The sequence below is a fragment of the Vespa mandarinia genome, chromosome 6 (genome assembly GCF_050613455.1).
Source record: "Vespa mandarinia isolate Hongniang chromosome 6, ASM5061345v1, whole genome shotgun sequence".
NCBI classification, from domain to species: domain Eukaryota; kingdom Metazoa; phylum Arthropoda; class Insecta; order Hymenoptera; family Vespidae; genus Vespa; species Vespa mandarinia.
In genome coordinates this window covers 5002879-5021358 of record NC_140815.1, presented here as the reverse complement: position 1 = coordinate 5021358, position 18480 = coordinate 5002879, and the positions used below count along the sequence as shown (strand labels likewise).

Genomic DNA, 18480 nt, shown 5'->3' with positions numbered 1-18480 from the left:
TCAAGAATGAGAAAAACGTCCGCATCATATCCTTTATCCTGGTATCGTGGAATTAAATGATATGTGACATCATTGTTCGCTTTTCGGACCATATATTTTCGATCGTACATATAATTCATTGAAATTCCGACATATGCTATGCGATTAATTTTATATATTGACATCGTCTTTTTTGCAAAGCACAATCATTGTTCAAGTAATTATATTAAAAAAAGAAAAGATACCACTCGAGAGAGATATCAAGTGATAAATGAGGAAGAATATCACTGGGAGAAAGTAACAGCACGTTCGAGATTAACAAGAGGACAAATGTTTTATTTTTTCAAAACTGTGCCCAATTATAGACTGAAAAGCGATCATGAATTGACATAAATTGTTTACAAGTGTAATAGTAAGAATGAGAGTGTGTTTTGGGGGAAGAGGATGGATATGAGCTTAACGAAAATCTCATCGCGTTCACGCTCAACGAGTTGTTGAAAAAAGACATACGCTCGGCATAAAATAGAGAAGAAGTCTGATGCATAGAACAGAGAGCATAATAGTGGAGGAAAAGCAAACGAGAATAAGGGAGAAATAGACAGGTGGACGAGGAGATGAAGGGGAAGAGATATCGGGCCGTTACGATGGATGCTTGAAATTGAATTTGCCGAAACGTGGAGCGCTTGATTAAGTGCTTTCGTCGGAAATACCGCGAATCATACCCTGGTAACGACATCACCCTCCATTCAGCGTCGATTTTCGATCATTTCGAGAGTTTTCGGAAATCCTGCTCGTAGGTATATCGAACTTCGCCGGTTAATACGTGGACATCGACGGCCATCTACGAACATCGCCGTTCTAGCTGCGCTTTTGGATCCGCTTAGGAAAAATTTTTTGCTTTTTTGCATTCGAGTATTGGGTCCTTTCATCGATTTTACGATCGTTCAAAAATAAATTTCAAAAATGGAGAACTCGTCCCCGGTTAAATCCCGAAGGTATATGAACGATATCACGGATCGATAGATATTATTTCCCAGCGGCTTGCCGAACCGGACGACGTTACAGTGATTATCGACGATAAAACGTGATACGTGCACTATACCATTTTCCTTCCTTCCTTCCTTCCTTCCTTCCTTCCTTCCTTCCCTCCCTCCTTCCCTCCTCCCTTTCGTTTTTTCTTTCTTCCTTCTATTTTTGCTTTCGAACAACTTTTCCTACGATTCAAATATTCGCTAATGAGATTCGAACATATCTATGAGATTATTTCCGTCGAAAAATAAAATCAGAATAGTCGTTTATTTCAACTTTATTATACGAAGTGACAATGTTATTTGTCAGAACTTATTTGTACTTTTATTAAAACTTTGATCAATGATGAAATAAATCTTTATTCAATTTATCCTCAAAATTTCCTTATTCGTTGAAATAATAAAGTACATTATTTCTTATATCATTTTTTTCATGTAATTATTCATCTTCATTAGGAAAGACAAGCCTATTAATTTTTAATAAAGAAAGTATTCATAGAAAAATTAAACTGAATGACTTGGATATCTGTAAATGGTTTAATGTAATCTCCTGGAAAAGCAAAAAAATTCAGATTTGAATACCGATTCAAAATACCCGAGGGCCTAACTTTTTTTCACGCGTGTATATGTACAACTATATATTAAATCGTTTTCAGATTTTAACGAGAATATGTATGTTTCGAACTAGATTCTGTCTATTTGCGAATGGAAATGCGAAATTTTTACGTCGAGATTATCCCGTGGCTTGTTACATATGTTCGCACGAAAGCTTCTATATGCCAAAAGCGATTTCAAGTGCATAACATGTAAAAAAAAAAAAAAAAAGAAAAAAAAAGATAGGGAGAAAAAGGAAAAAGAAGAGAAAAAGGCAAAGTCAGAGAAACGAAGGAGGAAAGTGGATATACCGCGCCATAACCTCGTTGATAAAGCGTCCTATACGTTCGACGTATGCAGCTAACTTCCAAAATAACGAAAAAGCAAGAGAAATATCTCGGCCGGCTTATCCGACTCCGTTCCGATTTCGCGAGAGCGGATATTCCGCAAAAAAATATTACTACGTTTAATCCGCGAGCGATCGTACCTATATCTGACCGATACTAGATACACGAAGCACAGTAAATTGGAATTGGCTCGAAGAAAACATCGAAATACTTATCTCGATTTGCTTTGATTTTCCGCGGTAACAGAAAAATCTGAAATTGCGATGATACCACAAGCGCTCGCATATGTATGCGGTGCGCGTTCGAGTTATGCATATTGATATTTAAATTTCTTTTTCCACAACGAATAAAAGCCGATGGTACTCGTCGAAAAATTGAAATAGCTATCGTAAAGTTTCAATACTTTTGGCTGACGTGAACGTTTATCACAAATTTTCCTAACAAACCTACAACGATTCTAATTGTATATCTTTTTTTTTATCTATTTTTCCAGTTCCACCAGAGCAACCGACCATTTTGGATCGTTGGGGTCGTATTTTGAATGGGACGGCAGGACCATACGAAGAGGGTGATACTCCCTATCTCACCTGTCGCGTAACAGGCGGTAAGAAAAGAATACAATAGAAAGTGTTTATTTCTATTTTTCCATTTCATCACGAGATCGAAATGATATGATAAACGTTGTAAAAAGTACTTTGGTGATATGATAAAAGTTAGAAATGAAAGGAGGAAGGAATGAAGTCAATAGTGTCGTCGGTTATTAAATCAAACAATTTTTTTTTTTTTTTATCGGCGAACAGAGCTAAGTGAAAAGTTTCACGTTCGGTCGGACATTAGCGAAGGTAGATGACTTTCGGTAGCGAAAGGGGTTGGAAGATCAAACGACTTCCGCTTGCTTCGAGGGGTGCCTCGATGGAAGCTTCGAGGCTAAAGTAGAGAAGAAGAGCAAGAAGATGGAACGTCGAAGTACCGGCCACTACTGTTTACTTTGGCAACTGGATCTAAATTTCTGTTTATAACTGCGGCAACTTCTTCGACCGTCTTAAAAGATTATTTCCTCCTCCTTTGCGTCTCTATCTCTCTCTCTCTCTCTCTCTCTCTCTCTCTGTCTGTCTCTGTCTCTGTCTCTATCTCTCTCCCTCTGTCTTTTAGTCTTCCACCACTCGAATATCGACCTCCATCTTCCCCTCCTTTTAGAAGGACGTCGACGGCACTCAACGGGAGAGCCTTCTTCTCTGTCTACGAAGACGAGACGCAACTCTTGCTTCTCTTTTTCTTCTTCTTTCTTCTTCCTCATCTCCTTCTCATCCTTCCTCTTCTGCTTCTCGCTGATTAAACGAGTTTCCGCCATTTTTGGAAAAGGATATCGCGACAGCGAAACGTCGTTAAGCTTTTAGGCACGGATTGCTGCCATCAAAATGAGGCAAATTCGAAACTCCGTGAAATGCGATTACAGTATCCCGCGGCGTGACGTAATTGCCGCGTGATATCTGTAACCGTGTTTTCGACTTGAAAGCACCTACAAGTATCTTTGATCTTTCCGAGCGATTAATTTTCTTCGATGGTGTATACGAATCGTGTTTCAAGTCGAACGGAGCCATTCGTTCGCAAATTAATTCTTTCGACCATTTTTTTCTCTTATTTCCATCAAATTCGTTGCCGTTGCATATAAACTCGAACGATTGCGCTTTGGTTTAATCGGCTTCGATTATAGAAACGTCGATAATTCCGATAAACACTCCAACTTACTTTTGATAACTTCCTTCATAATATGCTCCCCTCTAGCGTATTTTCTCAAAAGAGAAATTAATCAAATATTGGTTTAGACGTCGAGTTTTTTCATCGGAGAACGAATTCGAATGTCGACGGGGAACCTCTCGTTACGCATACGAATCTGTATAAACGGATAACGGATTAATAATAATGTTTCCCGAGGAAATGACGATATAGTTTACGGAAATTCGGACCGAAGGTAGAAAGGCAACCCCTTATAGATCATTCGTCTCGTCGATGAATATCGAGGCCCAGGAATATTGCCGTATGCAGATTCGATGGGAATTGGATCGGCAGCGTGCGCATCGATCATATACGTTGCGTCGTATAAATTGAATATCGAGAAGATCGGCTTATCCTTAACAATGTCGTTCCGAATAACGCTCAAACAACTTCCACTCTCATTAGATCGCAAATCGGTCTTTATTGCTTTCTATCGAAATCTACGATAACTTCTGGCGCAACTTATTCCTTCTTTCCGAAACAAGTTCTCTATTTACGAGAAATATCTACGTCAAAACGATAAGAGACAGACAGACAGACAGACAGAAAGACAGAAAGAGAGAGAGAGAGAGAAAGAGAGAGATAAAGAGGAGGCAAAATGAAAGTGTTTTATTCATAAATAATCGACTAGTTTAACGTGCGATGAAAGCTTACTCCGAACAATTCGATTTGTTGCGGTACGTGAATCAACTACTCAAAGTTAATTGATGATTTCATACCTATTCATAAAGATAATTAATTATTTCCCGTCCAGTAATTATTTTGGTGGACGGATCAGTTTCTCGTTTACCGTAATGTAATTGATATATCTAGCTTGATATCTTCTAATATTATCTATGTATTAAATGAAAATTCATTAATCGGTAATTCTCTCGAATCACAATTTTCCTCCTAAATCTATCGCTATGTTTTTTTCGTTGAAGACACCAGGACACGCGATGCGTTCTCACGTTGATCACATTCCTTTCCTTCCTTTTTCTTTTTTTGTTTTTTCTTTTTTCACGCGACTTTCATATAATTTGCAATTCAATTCAGAACCGCAGTGCGAAACGCGTATTTTAGATGCAAAAATTACGTGCAAATGTACTTCCCGATTAAACCTTGATATTTTATACGATTTTTATTCATCTCTTCTCGAATATCGAGGCCAAGAATTTGTATTAAAGGATAAACCACAAGAATTTTCAAATTTTTCGATGAGTATTTCAATAAACGAACGTATTTCTGCATCCACTTTCTCGTATTAATCGTATATCGTGTTTATTCATTTTTTTAACTTTCACGATAAAAAATAAATCAATGGCCATATAAGAGGCCAGAAATAGCTGTCGAATGCATTCTCCCGCTTTCGATAATTATCGCTTAGTTTATCGTTGAAAAAATAATCGAAGCTTTTGCATCTACCATTGGATATAGATACCTATGCACTGGACAATCTAATTTTTATATACTAACGAAATTGCCGCGGTGGTAGAACAGAATTGGAAAGCGGCGTGAGAGAAAAGTCGTGGTTTACCTAGTAATTTCGTTGCTTACTTTCAAGCGTACGACGACGATAATGTCTTTAATAACAGGGGCTATGCGTGCTTCTATAATACTTTTCTTTTTTTCTTTTCTTTTTTTTTTTTTTTTGCTTTTCAATCCCTTTAATGAAACCACTCGAACAGGCAATCGATTAATTAAATGAATGATAAAGAGAAGAAGAAAAAGGTATAGATTGGCGAATTATTATTATTATTATTATATTAATCGAGCTGAGATAAAAAGGAAAAAAAAAAAATGAAGTATACTTATCGAACGTAGGAATATTTAAAGCTAGCAAGAAAAAAAAGTAGATTACATACCCTCAACGAAGAAAGAATTCATTTTCGAATCTCTCTCGAACGCTTCATTATACGTGACTTAGAGCTAAGCCTAATTCGGTGCTCGGTTTCCGCTTTGTCTATAATTTATAGGATCAGTGGTGAGGAAATTTTACGACTCGTTCCGTGGATGAAATTTATTGCCAATTACTTAACTTCGTGCTCGGAAAGAATCGAAAGGCCCACTCTCGAGAATGTATACGCGCGTAGAGGAAGTCGATTTCTTTCTTCCTTTTCTTCTTTTTTTTCCTGTATCTTACCTTATCTATACCTTAAAGGACGAAAAGAAAATTGACTCCCTTGTCTTGTACTTTTAAGATCACAATAGATTGTCCTTTTGGATTGAAGGATATAACGTTTTCACTTTTAAATGGATTCCAATCGTATGCGTCTCACTGAGAATAAAAGAACGATCGGTAGAAGGGACTAAAAAGACGCGTATAAATAGTTGCCCCTCCCCCTTCCTCGTTCTTTGGTTTTTCTTCGATAAAGAAAACAATCGTTGCTCTGCTCCAGATATTTCGTTTTAATTTATATTATGGCATTTATTCGTGATATCGTTATGACCTTATTTTTATCATTATTATTATTATTATTATTATTATGATTATTATTATTATTATTATTATTATTATTATTATTATTATTATTATTATTATTATTATTATTATTATTATTATTATTATTATTATTATTATTATTATTATTAATATTATTATTATAAGGGTATTACTTAAACGCATATCTTCGATTAAGATGGCTATATTTTATCGAAAATTGCAATAGAATATAGCTGTGTATTTCCTCGTTTTTGCTTTCTCCGGATCACTAGTTACACTCTGGAAAATCCCTCGAGCGAGTAAATCAGAACCGAATCGCGAATGTCGTGTTTCCGGCAAACCAACTCACCGTGTATTTTACATCGAGCCAGTTTATTCCGATAATTATCCTCGCTTGCAGAGCGAATGAGCCTCTCTTTTCTCTCTCTCTTCACCTTCGATCGCTTTCTCTTTCTCTCTTTCGCTCGGTAGCTCACTCGAATATCCAACAAGCCGAAACACTTCGCCTATTTCCCCTGAGATTACATGTAACGTTACAAGCTCGAAAGTCGAATAAAGTGCAACGGGTATTTATTTTTCAATCCATGTATCAACGCAATTCGAAAGAGTTCGAAAATAAATATTAAAAGTAGAATTTGAATTGTGTCACTCTCTTTCTCTCTCTCTCTCTCTCTCTTTCTCTCTCTCTCTCTCTTTCTTTTTATTTCTATTTCTGTACTTTGTAAAAATAAATTAAAATTTGTTTCAACTCATTTTGGTATCTAGGACATATTGCATTGCCTTGATAATCAATAAATTATCGATGGAAGAAAATAAAAATATCGTTTTACAAAAGCAATCTTTAAATATTTCATAATAGAACCTTTTTAAACTGCAAGAAAAATCGGCTTACGAATTAAAGAATAATTATGAAAGAGTTTTGGAATAACTCATTCTGTAACTAAAAATTATTATCGACACGATAGAACGAAAATTTACAAGAAAACGAATGAAATTGATAAATAATAAAAATACGATCAACGCGTATTTACGAAGAACGCTATTGTTATGAGAAATAAATAATCCCAGAAAGATAAAACGTTAATCAGTAAATAGCAGCATGTTCTCTTCATAATCACACCTTCCAATTTCCCTGCTATATTACATTACCTACAAGAATCTAGAATCATCATTTTTTAACTCCCAACATATTATTAACATAATAATTTCATTCAAATACATAACGAGAAGAAAGCATACATAATTTAGCCTACAACGACGAATAAGCGATCGATTATCCCACGACAAACGTTCCTCGGATATGCAATGACATTTATGTTCACGTCTATTGCTATATACAAATCGTCGACATTTAAAGCTTGTTAATTCGATAAACAAAACCAATGAATTATCAAAGTCGCAATTAATCGTAATAACCAATTATTAATAGTAGCTTGTTAGAGCCAGCCAATCAAAATTGGAAATAAATGAGAAAGATCAAGTTTAAGCGTTGTAACGCCATTCGTATAGTTAACAACCGTGCAATTTATTCAATGTCCATTCACCCTTGTAACGAATAACGATAACTAAAAATGAAATAAAACGTTATACGCAATATTTGGAGAATATTTCTTTCGATTTTATAAGCTAAACAAAAAAAGAAAAAAAGAAAAAGAGAAGGAATAGCACCACAAACTTTTAATTATAAAAATAATAATTAGTCATTTGAATTAGTCTATATCAGAGAAGTAAAATAGATCATATTAAAATAGGACAAACTATAAAAGTACTTAAATAGATTTAATTTTGATTAGAAATAAATCTGATTTTAGGAAGGAAAATCTTTTTTTTTTTTTTTAGGACGGAGATAAAAAAGAAAAAAACTTTGGATAAATTAATTAAATTGTATATCGCCAAATTTGGACATATAATATTTCTTTAATTGTAATAAGAAAGAAATTATTTATTTATTCTTTTATCAAAATAATGAAATATTCTTAACGAGTTAACTCGTTACCCTTGATTAACATTATTAAATTTAATTTAATACCTTAAACTGTACATTTGAATATAACTTTGAATATAAAAGCGAATACAGAACGAATAATTATTAATTACAGGGATATGGAATATCGAGAACAAATACAATACCTGTCATATTCTAAGATAGGATGTAAAGGTATTAAAGGGTAATCAGAATCCTATGCCAAGTGTCTTGGACAAGCTCAGATGCTGACATCTCGAGTAATTAGAGGGTATCATTAATGAGCTTTTGTCTATGAATGGATATTTGGTAACGGGTAATCCATGCTCAATATGTAACATGTACTATATTGATGACGTACACATATCTGATCTATTTCAAGATACGTTTCGTCTTAAATACGATCGAATAATATCTTCGTAAAATAGAACGTAGTTATAGAGTAAACTTCGTAAATGTTTCGGAAAGGATAAGAAGACGAAGCTGTAGGACGATTTAGGGAATCGAACGAGAAGGGAACTAAATCTGGATGCGTTGAAAGGACGAAGAAAAGGGGGAAGGGAAAGGGTGAAGCGATTAGGAATCTAGTAAAGAGAGGGGAGAAGGATATCCAACGTAAGGGTCCTGATCCCCGAAGCCACCGGTGGCGGGTATTTGCCTTAAGCAGAGTTCGAACCAACGGTAAACTTGTTAGATGTGGGAGGCCGCCTGCCGAGCGACGCCTTAATCCTGCAAGATATCGTCCGGTATTCGCGGATTAAAATCCGCACTTTACCGTACCACCCCATGGAGATAACGTCGATGTCGTCGTTCTAACAGTCCTACCGTCGCTCAATGAAGAAGAGACTTTGATTATAGCCCAATGGTTAAAGTCAATGTCATGACCGCTCAGAAAGTTCATCTCATACCATAACTTTCTCTCCTCCCTTTCACATTATAATCATATAATACATATGCTTATTATTGAAGCTATGTATATATGATAATTTTTACACAAAATTCTACAAAAGTATATTTGAATGATTGATTGATTAAATTGATTGGGAGTATCGATACGATGAAATAGAATTTAGAATGCAATTACGATAATTACATAATAATTGATAAATTCGGGAAAATTCCACGTAGATTGGAAATGTATCGACGAATTTAATTAATTTTATATAATACAATACGTGTGTACGAATATATACATATATGTCCTTACGATAAGATAGTTTACACTTTTGAATAAAAATATTTTACGTTAAATAAAAATAAAACTCACGAGACAATAACAAACTCTAACGTACGCTTTAATAGTATAGTTCTTTGTAGTATAGCTTTTTTGGATGATACAAAGAAATATGTAGTACCTACGTGAAAGGAGCATTAATACGATCGAATTAGCGTCGAGACATCGTTCCCCAAAGTATCGTAGATTCGTAAAGGAGTGAGGGATAAAAGAAAGTGGTCGAAAGAAGGAAGATTGGAAAGAACGAGACGGTTAAAACGCAATCAGGATGGGCGAGTATCGTGAATAACAATGATTCCAAGCTAATCTAAGAGGCGTTACGCTATACGTACGGCGCACTTTCTACGGAGATCAGCTTGCAATTTTAAGTGTTGCTGCGAGCGTCCTTTCGCTATATCCTGGACCTGATTAAATTGCTATTCCAGCAGCCAGGAAAGCCACGTGAATAATAATGAAAGCTACTACATCGAGAGATATCCACCACTGCGGCGTCACTTTTTAGACACGACGAGAAACTCAAAGCAAATCACTCGTGGTTCCTTCGCTCATACAATTTCTCTCTGATTATACTTTGAAATTGCGTTCTGTCGCCATCCGCGTCGACTAATCGAAGTGCATGTCGTTGAGATTCTCAAAAACGATGTTCTCAAACAAGCATATATTTTTAATGGTCGCATTTACAGTATATAATGAAAAAAAAAAAAAAAAAAAGAAAAGAGAAAATTATTTGATACACAGATTATTAAGTATCAAATCGAATCAATCGATAGGTACGATAGATATATCGTTTTTTAATTAATTCTTCAATGAATGTACGATATTATCGTATCGTTTCGTGATACGAGAGTTTACAACTTTCACCTATCAAGCGCTACATTTTTTGTTTGCAGTATCCATTCGCTACCCTGCTGTGCTCTAGGATATCGGCTAATTTAAAAGTTGCCATGAACTCATCCGCCATTTAGTTACTTCAACTATAGCTCTTGCTCGGTGTATACGTTATCTCTCCGTACTTTCTCTCTCTCTCTCTCTCTCTCTCTCTCTCTTTGTCTCACTTTGCTTTCCTATGCCGTACTTTTGATACTCCCTTATTTCATTTCTTTCACGATTACTTTTATAAAAAAATTGCATTTTTTCTTTACTCTGTCATTTAAATATTCATCACCTCTCAATTTTCATTAAAACCAAATCGTCCTTTACCATTGTCATGTGTTACAATTAAAATAATAAAATGTAAAGAGAAATAAAAACAGTTTCATCCGATGGAAAATTATTATACGAATGTTATGAAAATTCTCCCTTAATAATAATTCTCTTTAAATTTCAAATCCTCGTTAATTTGCGTCCCATTACATTTGAAATCAAAGCGAAGCTTCCCTTAAGCTAGCTTAGAGATAAAGAACGAAATGCGAAATCACATTGAAATGTAGTTCCGATAGACTTTGAATTCGCTTTTTGAATCTTCTCGTTAAGGTAACTTAACGATTGTAAAAGTTATGATTGAAATGAAAATTCCTTTCTTTTAGTTTAGTTATTTTTATTTATTCATCCGACGTTCTATACATTCAACATTGATATATGATGTCGATCAATAATCAGTATTTATTCACCAATAGAATATTATAATTTTTCTACATTGTTCCTAATAAAATATTATAAGTAATACGATTATTGTATTGATGACAGGTAAACCCGAGCCTATGGTTAGATGGCTTATTAATGGACACATCAAAGATGAGGAATATGAGAATAATGCGGGAGATGTCATTGAGAATAGGTAATTTTTTAAATTAAAATATCTATTTACTCAAGTAAAATGGTAAAGTAAAGTAGTAAAATTTTTGTGAATAATTTATAGGAAGATAATTCTTTAAAATTTCAGGTTAACGTTGCAGCCTATTACTCGATCGGAACTTGGCGCTAACTTTACTTGTGAAGCACACAATACGGATCTAGTAGAACCTAAGTTAACTTCTATCACGTTGGACCTCAATCGTAAGTAAAAGTTATATCTCATTAACGTTTAGATAGGTACTGAAAGAAAGAAAAAAAATTCTATTAGAATAACGAACTAATATAAAAGAATATTCGAAAGGAATTAAATTCTATATAATTATTCGTTCTTTCTCAAAAATCTTTCAAAATGAAACACTTATAACAAAGAAATTTATAAGACGATAAAGAAGAGGAGAAAATAAAAAATAAAAAGAAAAAAGAAAAAGAAAATAAGAATTCTTATCGGTCAACTAACAAATCAGAGGCCTATCTTGTCCCGCATTAAAGATAAAATCTACGAGACAGCAAAAGTGGGCCAACATCCTTTACTTCTTTACCGCTGTGAATCGTCTTTAAGGGAAGATAAAGAAAGATAACACGAGAAATGTATTAAATCCACCCTCGAGACCCACCCAACGATTCATTCGTCTCTTTCGAAGGAGAGTTGCGAGCTTTGGAACCAGCGGTGCTCTCTTTGGGACTTTTTAAAATCCTTTCTTTAATATGAGCCAAGAAGAGAAATGCGGAGAACCCGATTTTCTTTTTAAGATGAGAAAAATACATTCTAAGAATTATTTCTATTCTTTTTGTTTTATTATTTTCTTTTTTCTTTTTTTGCTGTTATAAAAACGACACGGAAATATATATATATATATTCCTATTTGATAATTTCCTAGACATTATATTACGTCTCTACGCACTGACCTTTTTTCCAATGTATTTTTTCATAACCTTTTGTCTTATTATCCGAACGGCCGTGTTTTTTGCGTGTAACAAACAAGTGTAGTACATGCTATTTTTCCTGAAGCAGAATATACTGCGAAAGGTATTGTACAAGTTTTTTTTTCTCCTAGTACCTCAACTAATAATGCTTTCCTTGATTTTTTTTTTGATTTTCTTTTTTTTTTTTTTTTATTTCGGTAGAAGAGTAGAATAAACGACACACCTGAATGATCCACGCTAAATCATGGGCGTTGTGAAAGTTACGATATTTTTCGAAACAGCTCCGGTGAAATTGAAGACCCGTTATCGGTAGTAGGAGTAAGCGAGAAAGAAGGAAAGCAGAGGCCATCATAGTGGTGGATGAAAAAAAAAAAATCAGAGCGAAAGCGAGAAAGAGCGAAAAAAAGGGCAAAGAGAAAAGAGGTATAGAGATTGATCGACGCCTCCCCTTTGATTTTCGCGACCTCGACCAAGTGGCCATGTATCCACCACGTATTCATTTCATGCCACTGGACGAACAAAAAGCGAGAGAGGAAATTTAAAAAAGAGCAAAGAGCAGACAGAGAAAGAGAGAACGAGAGAGAAAAAAAATATCGAGCGCGAGCGAGACAGACCGATCGTGAAAACGAAATCTGCGAAATTGGAGATTGCAAAATATCTCTGTCTCTCTCTCTCTCTCTCTCTCTTTCTTTCTCTCTCTTTCTCTCTTACTCTCATTATCTCCCTCTTCTTTTGTTTTAATCATTCTCGATACACATACAATATCCAAAGAATTAAATTCAAAATCATTATAATCGTTCGGCATCGACAATTGACTATAAAAAACAATAATAAATTATTCTTACCGTTCGATTCTATTTGTACGATCACACTGGTAAAATCATTCAACGACAACGACAAATGAACAATTCGCAGGAAGCTTTTCGAGTACTCATCTCTGGAATAACACCATTAAGCTAGATAGTAGTATATGCAATGACGAAAGTACCATCGATGAAGCTCAAACGAATGAAAATGACAAACGATCGAGCAGAGTTCAATGTTTCTCAACGAATTTCAGCATTCGCATGGAACTCACGTAAAACGCGCTCATTTATCCACCTTAATTATCGCGCCTGATTAGTATTGATCGTTGATGTAATTGCGAAGCACGGCTTCAAGTAAAAAAAAAAAAAAAAAAAAAAAAAAAGCAAAGCAAAAAAAAGGGAAGGGAAAGGAAAGGAATGATTGGCAGGTTAAGTTAAAATAAATTACGGCAAACGATATTAATGAGAAATTTCTTGCTAATTATGGAAAAATATTTCCTTTTTGTAAAATAAGATAGTGGAAATAGGAAACGTTGAAAATAATGACACGTTTAACATTAATTATTTCAATTATTATCTTCGATAAGAAAGGACTATCTATTATCAATATTATCTTATTCAATATAACGTTTATATTACTTATTAAAGTAACTCATCCTTTTTGATATCTTTGCAGTGAAACCTTTAACCGTGGCCTTACGAAGACACGGAAAAAAGGATATCGGTAACGAGTCTTTACTAGCAGGAAGGCACTATGGAATGGAATGCGAGACCACCGGTTCAAGACCACCGGCAGTAATTACATGGTACAAAGGCCGGAGAAGACAGTTGAAGCATACGAAGGTAAGAATGGAAAGTAGAAATAATGTAACCCAAGATTAGAAGTTTCAACGTATTGGGAAAGAGAGAGAGCGGATGGACAGAAAAAAAAAAGCGAAATACTCTTTTATACTTTTTCAGGTACCCATGAGACGTCGCATCGTATATCTTTTGTCTGCGATTCCAAAAGTAGCTTTTTGCACATTTTCTTTCTCTTTCTCTCTCTCTCTCTCTCTCTCTGTCTCTCTTTCTCTCTCTCTCTCTCTCTCTCTGTCTCTCTTTTTCTCTCTCTCTCTCTTTCTTCTTATTATCGTGATCGATATCTTTTATTAAATACAAAGTAAAATTAGTCTATCAGATAATTAATTATTGGCGAAACCAATTAGCCTTACATATCACGATAACTCCTTATTAAACGTTTTTCTCCATTGTCATTGATCGAATAGAGAAAAGTTTTGACGATATAAAAAATCGTTCAATGCGTAATATCATTTTCGAATCCAACGATACACGAAACCGTTTAATGGTCAATATCTTTTCGACCAGCACGCTGATCCTTCGTTCTTTAATTTCTTTCCAAATATTCTGATGTATTTCTAACGTATCGAAGAATTCGCTTGTATTTGCAACGCAAAGAACTAAAGGTGAGCTCTTTTCTTAATCAAGAAATGATTAAAATTAGTGAAAGAGGAAAGAAAAGAAGATTTCAGAAGGATAGGTAACAACCACGTACATCCATATTCATCGGAAGGTGGGATCGTTAGTACATCTTCCTCTCGTTTTAAATAGAAAAGAAAAGAGAGAAAGAAAAAAAAAAAAAAAAAAAAAAGAAAAAGAAAGAAAGAGAAAAAAAAAGAAAAAAAGAAAAAAAGGTCGAAGAGAATAAGGAAAGAGTATCGAGATGCGACACCTCTAAAGTACCATCTGCCATGAAGTATCTTCTGCTACGGCGCGATCCACATTACGAGACAGGTTGTCCGGTAACGAGGCCATCGATCCTTAACGAGGGCCTCCCATGACCGAGGTTACGCCTTTAGGTGCCGAAGAGATCTCTAGATATAGTGGGAAGATCGTGGCCGCTTCGATTTTCCAGTGGCACTCCTAAGAATTACGAAGGAAAGGACTTGCCAAGGAGAGAGGAAGGAGGTGCCAAAGAGAGGGAGAGAGAGAGAGAGAGAGAGAGAGAGAACGCGCTGAGAGTAAAAGGTACCGAGAGGAGGATGAGGAGAAAGGTCGAAGCGCCCGAGGAAACCGATAACTACAATCCCCCGATCACGAATCTTTCCCCTGGGAGAGATCTTCCGAGAGAAACAGAGTCAAAAGGGATGAGAGACCGAGATGAAGTAAGAGAGAGATGAACGCGAAGCGTAGGACGTATATGCGCATGCGTACTCTTCGAACAGACAACCAGATAAAAAGAAAGAGAGAGAGAGAGAGAGAGGGAGTGAGAAAGAGAGAGAGAGAGAGATATAAAGATAGAATGTGTGAGAGAGATAGCACTCTTTTCGAACGAATTCGATTCTCCAGCTTCGAGTCGCATTCGCTTTTGAAAGGGAATCGAAAGGAACGACTAGCTTTGAGCTTTCGAGGTGCAACGATTGAATTAAGGGGGCCGCACCTGTCGGATCCAGATGTTTTCATTGGTAGTATGCTAATTGCCAATTAAGCTATGCCGTTTCAACCAATCCTATTCTCTTTACATTCACTCACAATCTTTAACAAGACTAAGCGAAATTTTATACGAACGTTTAGCAATTATAAACGTACAAATAAATTTCTTTTTCTTCCAAGGACAAATCATCGTAAAAATATTCAAAAGCTTTTATATCATCATAAGAAAATTAATCGTTAATATTAATCATTAAAATTACGTTACTGATTAGATATTAAGAAAAATTGATTATTTCCATTTGTTTAGCGTAGTTTTTTTTTACTTACGTTATTCTTACTTCTTATATAATTATATTTGAAGATCGAGTATTTTTTGTCAAAAGCACACGAGAAAGGATTAAATTATTTATGTCATTTCGATTTAATCGTATTAATTCGCAGTTCAGTTTCGTTAGAAATTTCGTTTAACTATTGAAATTTAATTTTATCGTTATCCATCGAAAGAAGTTGAAACTTTAGTTTGAATTTAAGATCAAATAAGATTTAAACGAGCATTCAACTTCACTATCCTTTTAAAGTGTCCGGCAATGTATGGTAGGGACGAACATGACCGCAGAATCGAGCTTTTATCCTGTGGGAATATCCAATGTTACCTCATAATATATGTATCGCAAAGAGCACATTAGCGTTGACTTCCCAAAGGGCTAGCTCGGTAATAGTGGTGAAAGGAAAGGCTACAAATCTTTCTTACGCATCTATCAAACGTGTTAACAGATTTTATAAAGTGTCAAAAGAATTTAGAATCCCTATAAACGTGTTACAAGAAAAATTTCATTATAGTAAAATTGTACTTACGATTAGTAAACTCGTAAACAGAATGCTCGTACAATTCATATATTATTTCAAAAATTAAATTATTATTTCTTCCTTAATCATGCTCGTTAGAAATTTAAAATCGTCATTGACCCTGATCTAAGTATTCCACACTCGTATCGTCCTAGTTAAATTCCAACGATCCCAAGGGATGGAACATTTATCGATAATTCAAAATTACAAACGTAACTTTCGAACATGGTTGAGCATATATGTCGAAACTGTTCTCGTTGTTGGGTCCATATCATACTGACGAACGACCCTAATTAATTTCGTGTAGTTCATTAACAATTCTCACGATTGAACGAGTAATATCGGCCAAAATATCGACCATTCCTACAATATTGAGAAACATTTGTGTCATTTACTTTGATCTCGATCATTCACGATACATATCTTTTTTTATATAAAACTATAAAATAATTGCTAATAACAATAGATCGATCTATACTTAAGGTTATTAACGCTATTGCCAATGATTATTAAATAACGTAAAGAAAGATGAAATTAAAAATGGAGCATCTATGGAAAAAGGACAATCGAAAATGGCGCACGATTACGATTCCAAATGTAAATGCAAATTGCAAGATAAGGGATCGACGCGAAACATTAACGAATTCTTAGCCACGTCGAAGAAGTAAAAACTTAAGGACTCAGCGGGAACGTCGTCGAAGAAGAGGAACACAGACGGCTTGGGACGTTACCGAGTCAGCGCTTAATTCGACCCGTTAATTTCAAAGTACGAACAATTAACGAAGAATCTCGGGCATTTCGTTCGTGACAGGTAGCACGAGCGACTGATAAGGGCTCGTGTACCTCCAACCACAGTCTCGTTTTCAAGAACGACGTCGAAGGTGCCGACGTGCCTCTTTAAAATTCTCCCTGGCGTCTCTCCTAAGTACGAGATAATAAAATATAAGCCTGGAGTAGGAGCTTTGAGCACGGTAAGGGAAAGGTCTAAGGGGTTCAAGGGTTCGAAGAGAAAGGGTACGCTCGACTCGACCGTTGTAGAATTGTCCGCGTTCGAGGAAGAAGGGCTTGGATAGAGGCAAGGATAGATATTAACATAAGCAGATCCTGTAGCCGACGGATCACGTATAGCACTTCTACCGTATTACCATCCTGATTATCCTATAGCCATCCACCTCGGTGTCTTCCGTCCTTCCTCCTCTGCTCTTTGTTCCACTATTCTCCCTCACCTGCGGGAGGACACGCATGGAGCCCATGGAGAATGGAGACGTGCGCGCAAGACAACCACAGAGAGGAAGAGAGACAGAGACAGAGAGAGAGAGATAGAGAGAGAGAGAGAGAGAGAGAGGGGAGAGAAGGAGAAGGAGAGAGAGAGAGAGTGAATTTCGAAGAGCGAAGCGAGGTAAATCCGAGGATATAGTAGACAAAGCCGTATTCCTGACTCGAGATAACGAGGATGCCATATAACTATCGCAGAAAATATGATTTTCGAAAATCCACGGAAACGCGTGTGCCACCCTTCTAAGCCACCCTTTAATAATCAACTCTTTACGTAGTCAAGACACTTACTTCCGTTCCTCTCGTCAACCGTACAACGCGACAAAGAAGAAGATGGAGAAGAAGAAGAAGAACAAAAGAGAAAAGGCAATGTGAAAAATGATATCAAGAATTCTTACGTACGTTCTAATATTTTTCGTCTTAAGATAGGTCGACGAAAACAATTTGATTCCTTCCGTTGAAAAGATAAGAGAAAGGGAACTAGTACAATTTTCGTGCAGATGTTGCACATAACGGTTGCTTACGAGCTGGCTCTCGACCTTAATACAACCAAAATTAACCATACTGGACGTGGCCGTATATATTTTTCTTTTTCTTTTATTCGTGGCAACCGTCATCTGCCATCTTGCGCCATTGAATTAGTTCTTTTCTTCTTCTTCTTCTTCTTCTTCTTCTTCATCTTTATCCTTTCGCTACCTACTGTTACATCTACAACTTGTTACGGCTTTCGAAATGCGTTCCGGATGACCCAAGGAATTGTTATTTTTCTTAAATTACGTTCGCTTCGTTGTTAAGGTAATACCAGAGAGTAGTTCGAGCGGCAAGTACAGAAGGTGGAGAAATCGAGAAAAGGAAAGCAAGTATGAGCGAGAGAGAGAGAGAGAGAGAGAGAGAAAACGAATAAAAAGATGCTTTTGTAAAACGAAACCCTCGTAAAACTCGAGTAGGTTAATGCGAAGTGGAGGGTGATACAAGGAAAGAAGGGAAACCAAGTGCAGTAGGAGCGAGGCAACGGGTTGAGCGCAATCGGACTTTGAATACGAAATTAAAAATGTCGAGTAC

General features: G+C 35.8%; 1 protein-coding gene across 1 annotated transcript in view; it reads left to right on the top strand.

Annotated features, from left to right (window-relative positions):
- LOC118440970 (kin of IRRE-like protein 1) overlaps window positions 1-18480 on the top strand; it is a 282991-nt gene that overhangs the window by 221508 nt on the left and 43003 nt on the right. Inside the window, exons 4-7 of the mRNA XM_035864751.2 lie at window positions 2442-2552; window positions 11030-11120; window positions 11226-11338; window positions 13544-13710. Coding sequence (XP_035720644.1) covers window positions 2442-2552; window positions 11030-11120; window positions 11226-11338; window positions 13544-13710 — 482 coding nt within the window. The remainder of the gene's footprint in view (window positions 1-2441; window positions 2553-11029; window positions 11121-11225; window positions 11339-13543; window positions 13711-18480) is intronic.